Source organism: Desmodus rotundus, chromosome 11, assembly GCF_022682495.2.
Source record: "Desmodus rotundus isolate HL8 chromosome 11, HLdesRot8A.1, whole genome shotgun sequence".
Lineage (NCBI taxonomy): Eukaryota > Metazoa > Chordata > Mammalia > Chiroptera > Phyllostomidae > Desmodus > Desmodus rotundus.
This window is the reverse complement of record NC_071397.1, coordinates 42054131-42071813: the sequence shown is the minus strand read 5'-3', so window position 1 is coordinate 42071813 and position 17683 is coordinate 42054131. Positions and strand designations below refer to the sequence as shown.

The 17683-nt window shown below is 34.5% G+C and overlaps 1 protein-coding gene across 8 annotated transcripts in view; it reads left to right on the top strand.

The window, feature by feature from the left end:
- Window positions 1-17124, top strand: part of SNX14 (sorting nexin 14) — an 87963-nt gene extending 70839 nt beyond the window's left edge. For 7 of the 8 annotated variants that reach the window (XM_024576672.4, XM_024576674.4, XM_045184810.3 and 4 more), the window contains 10 exons: window positions 358-458; window positions 4865-4976; window positions 7805-7845; window positions 7993-8112; window positions 9917-10040; window positions 10309-10473; window positions 10637-10732; window positions 12852-12943; window positions 15861-15917; window positions 16922-17124. In XM_024576672.4, coding sequence (XP_024432440.2) covers window positions 358-458; window positions 4865-4976; window positions 7805-7845; window positions 7993-8112; window positions 9917-10040; window positions 10309-10473; window positions 10637-10732; window positions 12852-12943; window positions 15861-15917; window positions 16922-16960 — 947 coding nt within the window. In that variant the 3' untranslated portion in view covers window positions 16961-17124. The remainder of the gene's footprint in view (window positions 1-357; window positions 459-4864; window positions 4977-7804; window positions 7846-7992; window positions 8113-9916; window positions 10041-10308; window positions 10474-10636; window positions 10733-12851; window positions 12944-15860; window positions 15918-16921) is intronic. The other variant, XM_045184808.3, reaches the window with a different exon arrangement.
- The last annotated feature ends 559 nt before the right edge of the window (window positions 17125-17683 follow it).

The window sequence follows — 17683 nt, the reverse complement described above, 5'->3', positions numbered from 1 at the left end:
CAATATAATTTTTTCCCATGAGAGAGTGGGTATTTCTTTAGTAAGATTTTGTCTAATAATATATCACTGATTTCAAAAGAATCTCATGGTAATTTTTTGAATCTTTTTAAACTAGTATAGAGGGTTAAATATATCTATATATATAAATAGAGGATGTCAGTGAAGAGTAGTGATATTTTGGATAGCAGTTCTTTGGTCCAAACTCCTGTGCTCTCTGAATTTGTCAAGATTTTTTAAAGGATAATGATATCTCTACAAGGTAGAATTGTGAATATGAATTTGTTATAGTAAATTATAAATTAGGTTTTTAAAATAGTAGCATAACATAGTAATAACTTTCATTTATATTAATTTCAGGCACATTTCCTGATGCCCAACTTCCTTCCAAAAGGATCATTGGCCCCAAAAATTATGAATTCTTAAAGTCAAAGAGAGAAGAGTTTCAGGAATATCTACAGGTATATCACCAGCTTAATTTAATACATTGCTGATCATAGCATTCTCTAATTTCTCTTTTTTTTTCTGTCATATGTATATGCTTTGCTTTATGAGTATATATCAATATAGATTTCCAAAATTCTTTTATTTAAGTTTTTTAATGTGAAGATGGAATTATTGTCAAAAGTATACTTTTTAAAAAATTGATAAGCAAATGAAATACCAGATATTTTCTTTTTAAAAAATTATATTTTATTGTTTATGCTATTACAGTTGTCCTGATTTTTCCCTCTTTGCCTCCTCCACCCAGCACCACCCATTCCCTCAAGCAATCCCCACACCATTGTTCATGTCCATGGATTATGCATATATGTTCTGTGGCTACTCCATTTCCCATACTGTACTTTACATCTCCATAGCTGTTCTCTAATTATCTATTTGTACTCTCTATTTGTACTTTGTAATCCACTCACCTCCTTACCCATGCCCCTACATTCCCCTTCCATCTGGCAACCATCTTTGTTCTTCTTCTTTGTTTAGTTGGTTTTTTAGACTCAATTGTTTATATGTATTTATTGCCATTTTATTGTTCATAGATTTCATCTTCTTTTTCTTAAATAAACCCCTTTAACATTTCGTATCATAGTGATTTGGTGATGATGAATTCCTCTAGTTTTTTCTTGTCTGGGAAGCTCTTTATCTGCCCTTCAATTCTAAATAATACCTTTGCTGAGGAGAGCAATCTTGGCTATAACTCCTTGCTTTTCATGATTTTGAATATTTCTTGCCAATCCCTTCTAGCCTGAAAAGTTTCTTTTGAGAAATCAGTTAACCTTCTTATGAGAACTCCTCTGTAGGTAACCAGCTGATTTTCTCTTGCTGCTTTTAAGATTCTCTCCTTATCTTTAACTTTTGGCATTTTAGTTACGTTGTGTCTTGGAGTGGGCCTCTTTGCATCCATCTTGTTTGGGCCACTCTGTGCTTCCTGGACTTGCATGTCTATTTCATTCACCAATTAGGGAAGTTTCCTTTCATTATTTTTCAAACAGATTTCTAATTTCTTGCTCCTTCTCTTCTCCTTCTGGCACCCCTATGAAGCGAATGTTGGAATACTTGAAGTTGTCCTAGAGGCTGTTTACACTATCCTCATATTTTTTAATTCATTTTTCTTCTTGTTGTTCTGATTGGTTGGTTTTGCTTCCTTATGTTCCAAATCACTGATTTGATTTTGGCTTCATCCACTGCACTGTTCTTTACTTGTAAATTGTTCTTTATTTTAGTTAGTGAATCCTTCATTTCTGACTGGATCTTTTTTATGCTGTTGAGATCCTAACTGAGTTCCTTGAGCATCCTTATAACCAGTGTTTTGAACTCTACATCTGATAGATTGCTTATCTCCATTTTGTTTAGTTCTTTTTCTGGCGTTTTGCTCTGTTCTTTCATTTGGGCCATGTTTCTTTGTCTCCTCATTTTGGCAAACTCCCTGTGTTTGTTTCTATGTATTAGGTAGAGCTGCTATGAATCCCTGTCTTGGTAATGTGGCCTAATGCAGTAGGCGTCCTGTAGGGTCCAGCCTCCCCTATCACCCAAGCTGGGTACTGAATGTGTGTCCTTCATGTGGGCTGAGTACACCCAGCTCTTGTAGTTGAGCCTTGGTTGCTGCTGGCAGATCAATAGGAGGAATTTACTCAGGCCAGTTATCTGCAAGGATTGGCTGTGACCACTGACCACCAATCTCCGCCCTTCGTGGAGGATCAGCTGTGCAGGGGCAGGGTGGTGGTGCTCTGATGTGATCTGTTGCTGTACACTGGGTTGCAGGCCCTGGGGTTTCCTGGGTGGTTCAGGCCATGGCCAGCCCCAACCTGTGTTTTGCCCAGGCTACCTGACCTGAGCTATAAAGCAATCTGAGATAGCTGCTGCTTGTGCTGGGCTTGGAGATTCTCAGGCAAAGCCAAGCTGTGAATCTAGGCTGACGGGAGCCACTTAGCAGGAGGTACAGAGGCAGGGGACTCACTGAGGCCTGCTGTTACTTGTTTGAAAGGATTTGGGAAGTTGTGATGCATGAGCCAAGACCAGCCATTCATATGGAAAAGCCACTGTTAACAGCTATAAGTTGGATGGGATGGAGCCTCTGGGGATCTCCAGGGTCGGGCAAACAGTGTTAGCCATGTTGATGGAGTCTCAGATATGGCACCCACCTGCTGGCTTTGTTGCTATAGGGGGGAATAGGGTTCAGAAAAGGGACAATGGCCCCTGCCCAACTTTCTGTCTGGGAAAAAGCTATCATGCAGCTCTCTCCTTGATTCCAGACACTTCAGTTCTTCTCTGTATGTCACTGGTGCCTTTTAGGCTGCTACCCCAGTGCTGTAGCTCAGAGGGAGTGAATCTTAGTACGTCCGTGTATGGGTTCATTAAGGGGACCTACTTGGGACTCTAGAAGTTTCTTCCACCAACTCACTCCCTGCTCGATTTTGCAGCCAGAAGTTACAGGGACTTATCTTCCTGGGACTGGAACACTGGGGTGGGAGCCTGGTGTGGGACTGAGAGTCCTTGCTGAATTTTTATCCACCACATGTGGATGTTGGACCAGCTGGTTCCACATGTCTGCCCCTCCTACCAGTCTGTATGGATGTGGTTTCTTTAATTCTGTAGTTGTAAGACTTTAATGTGACTTGATTTCTGACAGTTCTGAATGTTGGTTGTTCTGTAATTTAGTTGTAATTTTGATGTGTTTGTGTGAGTAGGCGAGCTGTGTTTACCTGTGCTGCCATCTTGACCAGACACAAAATACCAGATGTTTTCTTAGAGGAAAAAAAGTCTCAAGTTGAGCTTAGTTTTGGTGTGGGATGTTAAAGAAAGAAACAAAAAGTTTGTTGTAAAAGATTAAATACATTCTAAGAATGCCAGGTAGTTTTTGTTATTTTTGTCTTATTCTATGTTTAATTTTGTGTTCAGCACTTTTTTAACTTCAGAATCTTCCCTTCTGTTTTATTCCTCAATTCCTTTCCTTTTTCAATTTGAAGATGTTTTTCCAGTTTCTTGTGGATCTCCTGACTCTCTACCATTTACCAGTTGGAATTGAATTCCATTTTTCTCAGAGTGTGGGCATTGTGTTATGTAAACAATGTAATTGGTATATTTTCTCCATTGTTGGCATAATCAACTTAAAAGTTACTTATTTGAGACTTCTCTAAAATTAACGACCAACTTTCTTTAATCAAGTGTATAAGACCAGAGTATACTTTTGCTTTACGTTTTAAAAAATCTTTTTTTTTTGACATGAGTTTTGTAGTTTTTATTAAGTGTGAACTCAGTTAAATTTGGTTACCTTATAGCCAAAAACAAGTACTTTATGAATTACATATTCAACAGTATTAAGAAGTATTTACATTTTATTTCCTGTATTTGAACTGTTGAATACTTGAATTCAGAAAATATTTTTTATATAATTTTTTGTGGTATGAAAATTGAAATATGAATTAACTATTAACTACTACAAGGACATTTGAATACAACATATAGTGTTAACCTGTGTCTTTATTGATATCATTAACCCATTATTTGAACTAATTCTAAAAACTAGAGTACCTCCTTCTAGAACTTACTTTCTGATAATATGAAGTTGAAGGTTACAGTACTACTATTTTGCTTATATCTAGAGTGGAGCAAAAGTAAGTTTACAGTTCTATGCAAGATAATATAATAATTAATAAATAATAATACTAGAATAAACTGTTTCATGTACTTATAACCGTAAACCTACTTTTTCCCCACCCTGTAGATTTCTTCTCAGAAAGTTTTGTAACTGTTTCGTAGTTACAAAACTGAACATTAGCTAACAATGGGTTAATTTTGGCTTTAAAAGGTCAATTTGTCTATAAGAAAATAATATTGTAGGGAGAACAGACAACAGATCCTCTAAATTATTTCACATTTCCACATTTAGTTTTTGCTAAATCCTTTTAATTTTTGCCGTCTTTTAATTATCAAGATAGTTGTATGATATTGTTATATTTGTTTATAGTTGAGAAACTGAGAAATAATACTTGCTTCATGTTTTAATCTTCCTGTGTGTTAGGTAGGTGCTAAATGCTTTATATAACAACATTAAAAAGTAGGTTGTATTATTTTCATTTTACACATGAGGAAACTGACTCTTTCGCAATTTAGGAACTTTTCTAGAAACACCTAGCTAGCAGATAGAAGAGCCAGAATTCAAATCCATTTAGTCTGACTGCAGAGGCTGAGGGCATATATCTCCTATGTGATACTATTCTTCCTATAAATGTAATTTTATTATTATTCTAAATGTGAAATAGCTTTTGAGGATTTAAAATTGCTTTCTTGGTTTAAAAAATTATTTTAAAATAGTTTGATCACCCTTGTAGATTTTTAAACTTTTCTTTTCTTCTTTTGTTCATTCAAGAAACTTCTGCAGCATCCAGAACTGAGTAATAGTCAACTTCTAGCAGATTTTCTCTCCCCCAATGGTGGAGAAACACAATTTCTTGATAAGATACTACCAGATGTAAATCTTGGTAAGTCAAATTAGAGAATGAAACATAAGAGAATAAACTGAAAGGAATCAGCATTTTCACATTAATTTAGAAAAATAATTTATATAGTAAAGCTATGTACACTATATAAATTACACTATTAGTAGGAATATAAATGGGAAAACCACTTGAAAAAACGGTTTAGTATAAAACTAAATGACCCAGCAGTTTCTCTCTGAGATATATATTCTAGAGAATCTTACATTCATATTTAAGAATGTTCATAGCAGCATTGTTTATAATAGCCAAAACTGGAAAGAATACAAATCTTCACCAGCAATAGAGATAAATTATGGTGGATTCATAAAATGAACACCTATGGCAATGAATACCTATAGCAGGTAGCTTCTTATAATAGATAATCTTAAAAACCTGTTGAATGAAAGAAGCAAGACACAAAAGAATATATATAGCAACTTCTTTTATATAAAGTTAAGTACAAACCAAACTAATATAATCTAGAAAAGTTTGAATAAAATTGTTAAAGATAATAATGGAGGAAAAGCAATATTTCTAAATATATTTTATTAATCTTAAGTCTCTATAGACCTAAAAGAATCAGTTAGACATTACAAGTAGACATTACAAGTTTGGCTTTCATATGTATCTTTCCTAATTCGTTGAGCCAAAATATTTCATGTGTATGTGTGGAGGGGTCTTCTTATCAGGGGAACATGTGAGGACACTTTATATTTGGTTATAGGAGATAGAATTGGGTAGATGTGGTTAATGCCCAGGTTTGACTCAAGGAGAAGAAGTGTTCAGAGTGACCCAGGTTTCTATTTAAACAACTGGATGAATGCTGTTACTTGCAGAGACAGGGAATAAATTAAGAGCAGTTCTGAACTTGCTGAGTTTATAGAATTTAATTGCAGAAATTGTGTAAAGGAAGAAAGGCCAGGAGATAGGCAAGGAGTAGCTATTTGATATCAGATTGAATAAATCATTTGGTTCAGAAGAGCATGTACTATAGAGGAAAGCATAGAATAAAGCCCTGTAATTTAAGGACCTTTGGAAATTCTAGTGAGGGAGAAGTGGTATATGGGGGTACCAAAAAGAAAGAGCCAGATGGAATGGTTGGATGGTTTGCATGTCATAAAGCAATCCCTATTTTTAATTTCTTTTATTATATTTCTTGCTGTTGCCATGAGTCTACTTTTTTCTAAATTGAAATGAAAGAAATTTAAGTGGTATTTGTCAGTTTTGCTAATTTTTATAGTCATTTCTAAATGCTTGAGAAAATCTTTTTTTTTTACAGAATTTTTAATGTATTTTTTTCCATTACCGTTTAGTCCCCTTATACTTCCCTACTCCCTGAAGTCACCACACGTATTGTCCATGTCCATGAGTCCTTTTTCCTTTTAGCTCAATCTCTCTATCTTCTACCCTCCCCCCACCCAGCTGTCATCCTGCTCTCTATGAATCCGTCTCTATTTTGCTTGTTATTTCAGTTTGTTCATTAGATTCCACATCTGAGTGAAATCATATGGTATTTGTCTTTCTCTGACTGCCTTATTGCACTTAGCTTGATGTTCTCCAGGTCCATCCATACTGTTACAAAGGGTAAAATTTTCTTCTTTTCTTTTTTTATGGCCAAGTAGTATTCCATTGTGTAAATGTCCCAGAGTTGTTTTATCCACTCATCTACTGATGGACACTTGGGCTGCTTCCATATCTTGACAATTGTAAATAATGCTGCAATGAACATAGGGGTGCTTATGTTTTTTTGAATTAGTGTTTTGGGGTCCTTTGGATATATTCCCAGAAGTGGGATTGCTGTGTCAAAAGGCAGATCCATTTTTAAATTTTGAGGTATCTCCATACTGCTTTCCACAGTGGCTGCACTAGTCAGCATTACCACCAACAGTGTACTAGGGTTCCCTTTTCTCCACAACCTTGCCAGCACTTGTTGTTTCTTGATTTATTGATGATATCCATTCTGATAGGTGTAAGATGATATCTCATTGTGGCTTTAGTTTGCATTTCTCTGATGATTAATGAATTGAGCATCTTTTCGTATATCTAAGGGCCCTCTGTATATCCTCTTTGGAGAAGTGTCTACTCAGATCCTTTGCCTATTTTTTAAATAGGGTTGTTTGGTTTTTTGGTGTTGAGTCCTTGTAAGTTCTTTATAAATTTTGGATATTAACCCCTTATCAGGTGTATTGGCAAATATGTCCTCCCATTCTATGGGTTGTCTTTTTTATTTTGTTGATGTTTTCCTTTGCCGTGCAAAAACTTTTTAGTTTGATGTAGTCCCATTTGTTTATTTTTTCTTTGAGAAAATCTTAAAGAGAACCTGGAGATAAAATCAAGAAAAATTTGATAAACAGGATTAGAATATATATTCTTAACCTTAAATGCAGAATATAAACTACTCAAATAGCCAATTTTTAATGTAGCAATTTTAAAACTTTTTGTATATTTTTAGATGCCTATATATTCACCATTGTTTAAAATCTTTTGAAAACATTTTTTATGGAAAATTTCAAATATACACAAAAGTAAAGAAATTTGTATAATGAATTCCTTACTCTATTTTAGCAGTTATCAACACTTGGCTTGTTCTATCCCTTCCCCCACCTCCCACCCAACTGGATTATTTTGAAGTAAATCCCAAATGTTGTATTTATAAATAATTAAGTATACCATAGTTATTGTAAATTTCTGTTGTGTGAAGTGGGCAATTGTAAATATTTCTTATGATTTTACTTTTTACTTGGGCTATTTTAATATTTAAAATTACTTAGTGAAGTATTCATATAAGCAATTATGATGTATATTATGCCTTCATATGCTTCTAATTGCAGGGAAAATTATAAAGTCTGTTCCTGGAAAACTAATGAAAGAGGTAAATAACTAATTTATGTATATTCTATTGTATAACATGATAGTTAAAAACTTATTTAAATACTAATAACTTTTAATGGGTTATGTGATACTGAAAATCATAATTTTAATTTTCTGTTTTCATACTACGATCTCTGTATTACCACAGAAGGGTCAGCATTTGGAACCTTTCATCATGAATTTCATTAATTCTTGTGAATCTCCAAAGCCTAAACCAAGTAAACCAGAACTGACCATTCTTAGCCCTACTTCAGAAAACAACAAGAAGGTACTGAACATCGCCTTAAAGAGCCATTAAATTTGAAGTTGTCTTACTTGAAATAACTTTTCCATTATAGGGAGAATCCTGTGTTGATGAAATGGATGGCACTTTTAATTTTCTTTATATGGAAATCAGTTGTACAGTAGAAGGAATGTATTGCAAATAGGTTGATTCTTTGCTTTAACAGTTTAAATGTTTCTTTAGATACTATATTTGCAAAGTTATATTTCTGTATGTGGGGTATTTTTTAAAAGTGGTTTTCTGAGTTTATAAATAACCAAATTTTAATAATAGACCTAAGGAATTACTTGCTATAATGTATTTTTTGTTTATTTGATGGTATTACTAATTGTAATGGTTTATAAAGTATTTTATCTATTCATTAAACAAGTATTTTATTGTGTGCCTACTTCTGAATGTTAGGCACTGGGAATATATATTCTCTGTCTGCAGGAAGCTCAGTTTAGTGCCGTAGTAGTGCCCAGCCTGGGGAGCTATGTGAGCTCAAAAGACAATCCTCCTCTCCCCCAAAACACCTTCACTTTTGTTATTACTTTAACTTGATTGTTGGTAAACAGAAATGCAGTAGATTTTTGTGTACTGAATTTTTCAGGTCAATAATTCTGCTAGACTTAAATTATTTTTAGTAATATATTTATTAATCTTTTTAGATTTACAAACTTACTGGCAGATGACGGCAAGCTTTGTTTCACCATTAAATAGTATGGTGTAGCTTTTTCCATAGATATCCTTATGAGATTAAGGAATTTTACATCTGTGTTTACGGGTGAACAACAGCCTTCTTATTTTGTCCTAGTCGGATGTTGGTATTGATGTTATATTATCCTTTCTCTAATTTGCTGGTAGAGTTATTGGAATTATTAGTTTTTAAAATAATTGATAGAACTTGTTGGTAAAGCCATCTAGGCCTTGAGTTTTGTTTGTAGAAGATATTTTTAAACCAAATTTAATTTCTTTAGTGATAATAATATTCTCCAGGTTTATTATTTTATGAATCACTTTTTAATAGGTTATATTTTTCAACAAATTTTCCATTTTATCTAATTTCAAAATGTTTGGCCTAAAGTTGTCAGTAATATTCTATTTTTATTTTCTGATTGACATCAGTAGTTATGTTCCCATTTGTTTGTGTGTTCTTTTTCTTTTCTTACTTGATCAGTCTTGCCAAAGGTTTTTTTGCCCATTTGTTTTTGCCTTTGTTGATCTTTTACATCAATTTTTTTTAGTTCCTTAATTTCTGTTGTTTGATTATTATTGAGAATAGATGCTTTTTGCATAGTTTGGGGGTAAGTAGGACTGAGATTTAGTTGCATTTCATCATAATTCTTCATATCTTGTTTATTATTTTTCACATTAATCGAAGTCCTTTCTGGGCTTTCACTATCTATCATTGTCCAGATAAACTTTGCTTAAAGTTTGATGTTCACCTCTAAACAACTTTTAATTAAACAGCGATTTATGATTTTTAAATCATGTTAGTTTTAAAATTACCTATCATTAATACCTTTATACATTTTTATATGTTCATGTGCTCCTTTTGGTGTCAAGAAATGAAGTTATAAATAATGAATTACCTGTTGTGTTGGAAATGAATGTAGATTTTTATGAACTGTTTTGGGAGGAACATTTTTTAAATTCAATTTTAGGTATAAGTGTGAAATTTTAGGCAGATCCTAGCCTGATGTTCCGTTTTGATTAGAAAAAAATATAAATGTCTTTGCTCTTTGTGATTATTATCAGTACGTGTAATAAACTACATATTTCTTTATTTTTTCAACTTTTACTTTAGCTTTTCAATGACCTGTTTAAGAATAATGCAAACCGTGCTGAGAATACAGAAAGAAAGCAAAATCAGAATTATTTTATGGAGATGATGACTGTAGAAGGAGTTTATGATTACCTGATGTACGTAGGTAAGATCAACGTGGTTACTATTAAAATATGATTTTCATTCATGTATCATATTTCTTCTGTGATGTAAATTAATGCTCTTGAGTATTGCCCCATTGCAACTTTTTAAAAATTTTTAAATACTTCTTTTATAAGGATTCTGTACAATTGGTCTTGAACATATTAAAATTACTAGTGTTAACAAATATAATATTGGTCATTTGTGTTTTTTATATTGGAAAATATAAAAATACTTATCTTAGCAATGAAGTATTTCCTTGATGCTTTCAGGACGAGTGGTTTTCCAAGTTCCTGACTGGCTTCATCATCTCTTAATGGGAACTCGAATCCTCTTTAAAAACACTCTGGAAATGTATACTGACTACTATCTTCACTGTAAACTAGAACAGTTATTTCAGGAGCACCGTTTGGTCTCACTTATAACACTTCTCAGAGGTTTGTATTTTCTTATGTGTATGATGGTTTGTGTACTCTTAATGATTTTATTCAGGCCTGAAAGTCTTGTTTTTGTTTGTTTTATTAGTAATTCCACTATGAGGAAATAAGCATTTTGTGTATAATAGGTGAAAATTCCAGAAAGTATTTTTTTTCTTTTTAGATGCTGTGTTCTGTGAAAACACTGAACCTCGCTCTCTCCAAGATAAGCAACAACGAGCAAAACAGACTTTTGAAAAAATGATGAATTACATTCCAGGTGTAATATTTAAGAAGTAGTTTAATATAGATTAACACCCCATTGGGTCACAATGGATAGTAATTATTGAAGCTAATTTTTACTGTGAATTTTCATTTTAGAAATAGTTATAAAGGCCAATAAAATTAACTCATTAGTTAAATAAAATTTGGTTTTTATGATGATAGCACTGAGGACTTTAAGACAAGGCTATTTCTACTCATACAAATAGATCTTTTTAACAATAACTTATAAACAGAGTAGCCCAAGTGACAAGTTTGTGGGACAGTTGGAATCCTGCTGCCTACCATCAGCACCTTACATGTGCCAGATACTATGTAGAGTGCAAGGGATTAAAAAAAGTGTACTTGCATAGCTCAAGTCTAGCAGGAAGACATGCATGCAGTCAAAACATGCATGTGATAATAGAGTTATGTTCAAGTCACAAAGTATCTCCAAGGAGGACCCTTAAAGGAGGTAGGCTTGGGCCCCTAAGTAAATGAATGGTAGTAACCTCTTACTGAGATGGGAAATACAAGGACAAAATGTCAGGGGGTTCAAAGCAGAGGATGTTTAGTTTAGGACATTTTGAGTGTGAAGTGCCTATACATTATTCAGGAGGAAATGTCTAGTAAGCATTTAGCTGTCCCTATTTGGAAATTGGAGGAATGGTGGTATGGGATAAGAGATATGGAAGTCACATGCAAGTGGATTATAATGCCCAGGAGGAAAATATAGAGTAAGAATTGAAGAAGGCTAAGGAGTGTACTTTACAGAATTCTTATCATTGAAAACTTACTCCCAGAGTATTTCTGCTGCTCCATGTGATGACAGTGAAGTTCAGTCCCTGGTCTGAATGTAAAAGTAAACAAAAGCTATTTTTGAGTAAGTTTTCTGTAGATAAATGATGAAACAATTTCTTATCTGTTTTATAACATAATATAGCATTCATGATTTTAACAGTCTTAGTTTTGATATTCAGGAACTACATGGAAAGCCAATAAATGTAATAATTCGTTATTTTGCTGAGGCTCAAATTTGAAGTACATGTACTTTGAGACTTTCGTTTGGGAAGGAGTAATTTAGCTAGTGAGTAAGCTTAGCATGCCATTCCGTTGTCCTTTACTCCTCATTTCTTAGTGACTCCTGAAGGATCTGAAATGATCACTTATTTTTGTCCATTATGCTTCGTGCATAGAATTGTGAAATTCTATGTAGTATTGGTGAATTAGAAGATTCAGAAAAATCCATATTGGGTTGCATAGCTTGAGAAATATCAAGGATCCACTGTGCTTACTGTAAATTAAATTTGGCTTTTGCCTCCTAAGTTAGATTTACCTCATAGAAGCAAACATAAAGTGAGAATTTTGTGTGACCAGCATTAAGAGTTTCACAATGATTGGGGGAAGGGACAAATATTTGAACAACTTGTTTACTTATGAATGATTTGCTTTTCTTGTTTGGGGGAAAACATTCAGTAGAGATTTTTATAAGAACTAATTCTTTTTGGTAACAGGAATGAAACATTACACTTTTTGGATTCTAAATTATGTTTAAACATTTCCTAAAAGGATTGTTTTGTAAGATGGTTGATAGTAATTATGCAAATTGTACAGAAACCAAGTGGTCATATTCATTGAGGAAAGTCTGTTAAAATTAAATTAAACTTTTTTTCCTGATATTAAGATATTTAAACACGAAAATGAATAGAGTAAAAAGTAGGAGCCATCCTCTTCCTGTTGTGTAAAAATAGCCACGTGCTCCAGTTGGTATTAGTCCTTAACAGATACTTTTCTATGCATTTCTATACATGTGTGTCCAAATATACAGACATAATTTTAGAGTTTTATTTTGTTTTCCCTGAATGGAATAATACAACATGTATTGTTTTCCAACTACCTTTTATCCCTTAATAGGATAGGGAAATTTCTTTACTGCAACATTCTTTGTACTTGCAGTTTTCTTACTGCATTTCTCATTTTGACCATAGAACCCTTGCAGAAGCCTGGTTTAGAAGATTTTTGATTTACACTTTTTGCATAATATATGGGAAACAGGGCAGAGATTTTCTTTTATGATTCAATTAATGATGAATCACTTTATGATATAAAATTGTTTCACATGTGGCTTTCTTGTTTAGATCTGATTGTCAAGTGTATTGGTGAAGAAGCTAAGTATGAAAGCATCAGGCTTCTATTTGATGGCTTACAGCAGCCAGTTCTCAACAAGCAGGTAAAATTCATTAAAGCAGGTTGACTAGACTTGGCTAGGTTTCGTGAATGACACAGTAGAGTCTGGTGCATTTTTTTAAAGGTTTTATTTATATTTTAGATAGAGCGGAAGGGAGGGAGAAAGGGAGAGAAACATGGATGTGCGAGAGAAACACCAATTAATTCCCTTTTACACTTCCTCAACTGGGGACATGGCCCACAACCCAGGCATGTGTTCTGACTAGGAATCGAACCAGTGACCTTTCAGTTCCCAGACCAGCACTCAACCCACTGAAACACCCCAGCTGGGGAGGGTCTGGTATATTATTAACTATGAAGTGACACTATTTTTTTCCTGTTTTTAAAAAATATATTTTTTGATTATGCTATTACAGTTGTCCCATTTCCCCCCCTTCACTCCACTCCACCCTGCCCACCCCCTTCCTCCCACATCCCCCCCCACTTTAGTTCATGTCCATGGGTCATACATATAAGTTCTTTGGCTTCTACATTTCCTATACTATTCTTACCCTCCCCCTGTCTGTTTTCTACCTACCATTTATGCTACTTATTCTGTGTGCCTTTCCCCCCCTTCCTCCCCCTCCACTCCCCTGTTGATAACCCTCCATGTGATCTCCATTTCTGTGGTCTGTTCCTGCTCTAGTTGTTGGCTTGGTTTGCTTTTGTTTTTATTTTAGTTGTGGTTGTTAATAACTGTGAGTTTGCTGTCATTCTTACTGTTCATATTTTTTATCTTCTTTTTCTTAGGTAAATCCCTTTAACATTTCATATAATAAGGGCTTGGTGATGATGAACTCCTGTAACTTGACCTTATCTGAGAAGCACTTTATCTGCCCTTCCATTCTAAATAATAGCTTTGCTGGGTAGAGCAATCTTGGATGTAGGTCCTTGCCTTTCATGACTTGGAATACTTCTTGCCAGCCCCTTCTTGCCTGGAAGGCCTCTTTTGAGAAATCAGCTGACAGTCTTATGGGAACTCCTTTGTAGGTAACTGTGTCCTTTTCTCTTGCTGCTTCTAAGATTCTCTCCTTCTCTTTAATCTTGGGTGATATAATTATGATGTGCCTTGGTGTGTTCCTCCTTGGGTCCAGCTTCTTTGGGACTCTCTGAGCTTCCTGGACTTCCTGGAAGTCTACTTCCTTTGCCAGACTGGGGAAGTTCTCCTTCATGATTTGTTCAAATAAGTTTTCAATTTCTTGCTCTTCCTCTTCTCCTTCTGGCACCCCTATAATTCGGATGTTGGAATGTTTCAAGATGTCCTGGAGGTTCCTAAGCCTCTCCTCATTGTTTTGAATTCTTGTTTCTTCATTCTTTTCTGGTTGGATGTTTCTTTCTTCCTTCTGGTCCACACCGTTGATTTGAGTTCCAGTTTCCTTCCCATCACTATTGGTTCCCTGTACATTTTCCTTTGTTTCTCTTAGCATAGCCTTCATTTTTTCATCTAGTTTGCGACCAAAATCAACCAATTCTGTGAGCATCCTGGTTACCAGTGTTTTGAACTGTGCATCTGATAGGTTGGCTATCTGTTCACTGCTTAGTTGAATTATTTCTGGGGCTGTGATCTGTTCTTTTATTTGGGCCTTTTTTTTTTTTTTGGTCTCAGCAGGCCTGTTATGTAAAGGGGCGGAGCCTTAGGTGTTCACCAGGGTGGGGTAACGCTGGTTGCTGTGCTGTGATGCTGTACATGGGGGAGGGGCCGAGAGGGAGCAATGGAACCTGCTCCACTCTGCTGGATTTCAGTCACTCCCTCCTCTACCCACAATCAAACTGGGCCCCTCTGGTGCTGATTCCTGAGTGGGTGGGCTTGTGCACGCTCTAGGCCCCTGTGGGTCTCTCCAACGAACTCTCCTGTGAGGCTGGGAGTTTCTCCTGCTGTGGCCTCAACCCCCATGGGTGTTTTCAATCAGAGGTTTGAGGCTTTATTTCCCCTGCGCTGGAGCCCTGGGTTGAGCAGTCTGTTCTGCTCCCCCACTGTTCCTCCCGGTTTATATGTGCGCGAATATGGGGCCGTGGGGTCTGCCAGCCACCACCTTGTGGGGTCTGCTAGCTGCAGTCTGGCCCGCCCCGCTCCACAGTCCGCCACCTCGCTGGATCTGCCAGCTGCCACTTTGCCACAAGTCCTCTACACCCCAGCTGCCCATCTCTGCCCCTTCTACTGTTCTGGATGAATGTTTCTTCTTTATCTCCTTGGTTGTTGGACTTCCATACAGTTCGATTTTCTGTTTGTTCAGATTGGTTTTTTTTTTTAAATTGTTGTGTCCTTCTTTTGGTTGTGCGAGGAGGCACAGTGTGTCTACTTACACCTCCATCTTGGCCAGAAGCCTGGCCTTTTCCTGAAGTGACACTATTAAATCAAGGCAGTGTAATTCAGACATTCAAATTGAAAAAAGTGTGTTTGATTTGTGTTCCTCTTTCTAGGTGACTACCTTTTTTTTGTTTATAACATGAATTTTTTGGTTTAAAATAAACGTATTCATTGTAGAAAATCTGGAATATACAGAAAATTCATGAAATAAAATGAAAACTTAAAAATTGAGAATTTCATCATTCAGATAACATGAAAAACCAGTTAACATTTTCATCTTTAGAGTCTATACATATCTGTTAAGATCTCAATACAGTTATAATTTCGTGTCCTGCTTGTTTCTTTAAAATTTTTGTTACATGTAAAATATCTAATGTAAAATGAAATACGAGGTATAATAATAAAATGTCCATATGTGAACACATGACTAACACTCATCTTAAGAATAAAGCATTATAATACTAGTGAAGCTATTTTTGTGTTTGTTTGATGTTGTAAATTCTATTCCCTGCCTTCCCATTTACAAGTAACCATAGTCCTGAATTATGTGTTTATCATTTTTATGGTTTTGTCTAATGCCTTAAAAAAAAACCTTTTTTTTTTTGTGCTTTAGCTGACTTATGTTTTATTGGACATTGTAATACAAGAACTGTTTCCAGAGCTCAATAAGGTAACTGAAAAGCAATAATTTTATTCTTTATGTTTTTAATCATATGCTAACATTTATTTTAATAGGGACATAAAAAATTAAGGAAATCCTTGTGACTGTAGTCCTTTTAAAAATGAACAACCTTAACAAATGACTCTTGATGTTTTCTTTATTCAACATGCTCAAATGTAGAATGGATTTTGGTATCAGGAACTGACTAACCTTTGCCTTGATGTCATCCCTTCCTAATTAAAAGTAGAAAGGGACATTATACCCTGTAGAGTCTTCTCAGAGGAAGGTGTGAGGAGGATAAGCCTTGTATTAGACCAAGTTCTTCAGGCTGTCATCTGTAACACTGAATGCTGGAGTATTTTTATAAGTCAGACTTTAGTATTTTTGAAGCAGCTGAACTTATATTAACCCAAGAGCACAAAATCAATTTTAAAAGAGGACGGTAATACTATTATATTGATTTCTGAGGATTTTCAAGTTTGAGCAACAATTTAAATCATTATTTTTACTATTTCTATTTTTTGACTAATCACTTTGTTCATATGAATTAACTGCTCTTCAAAGTTATGGTATAGCAGTGAAATGCCAGTTTCACAGAGTAGAAGAGTTCAGATTTGGGCTGTTTACGTACTATTTTTGTTATATTAATGTTATATGTATATTAAAACAGGGTGGCAGTTATGGACATTGTATGTTCAATTTACAGTGAAAATCAGTACAGGTAACCTTTAGCTCTCTGAGACTTTATAAGATCTGTCCCTATACCTTGCCATTTTTCTCATCTCTAAAACATAGATATTACCTGAGGCATATGCCAGCTAATTTCTTTTGGTTTAATTTATATATATATATATATAATTTATATGACTATATGTAATTTATATGACTATATATGATGTATAATCTATGTCTTAGGTAGAATTTTAATATACTAGAACTGTGGAACTCTTAGACAATTCACAAATGAACCCTATTTTATTGTATTCTATTAAATAGATTTATTTTTACTTCAGGTACAAAAGGAAGTTACCTCTGTGACATCCTGGATGTAAACATTTGGATTTGGGATCTAACAACCAGTTGAAATTCCTGCTGTGCCAGCACAGTAGATATGTACTGTTTTTTCCTTTTACTTTTATATATTCTTGTATATATCATGTAGTTTTATGTCTGAAATTTTGATTTTTTTGTTTTAATAAAGACTAACACAAAGTTATTTATGATTAGAGGTGATTGTCTTTCATAGTCTTTCATTTATACCTGTTTTTATCTACATTTTATTAGAACATATATTACTTGTTATTACCATTTTTAAAGAGAGATAATTCATAATCCCGTTAAGCCAAACAGACAAAGCAACAACCTGTGTATTGTATCATTTTGAAAATAATTATGCTTAGTGTGGAGAAACAGGAGTAAAATCTTATTTGTTTTCTTATTTAGAGTTAATACACTTTAGGAAATTTATTTTCCCTTTTTCTTCATTTTCTACATAGTTAACCATGTGTCTATAAAGAAGACATCTTTTATGAGTTTTTTAGAACAAACATGGGACTTCTTGCTTTTGTTGGGTGATTGACAGGTTATAGCCCTTTTTAGTGTGAAAACTGAGTGCTTACAGTTATTTGTGATCGTGTGGTTGCAATTACATTTCACTGAATGTATGTAAGTACACTCCAAAAGCTTATAGATAATAAGCAATTTAGTCGTGCTGATTTTTGGTTTATGTCGCAGTTGTCTCTCCAAAAGAAACATGTGGAATTCACTGTATTCCT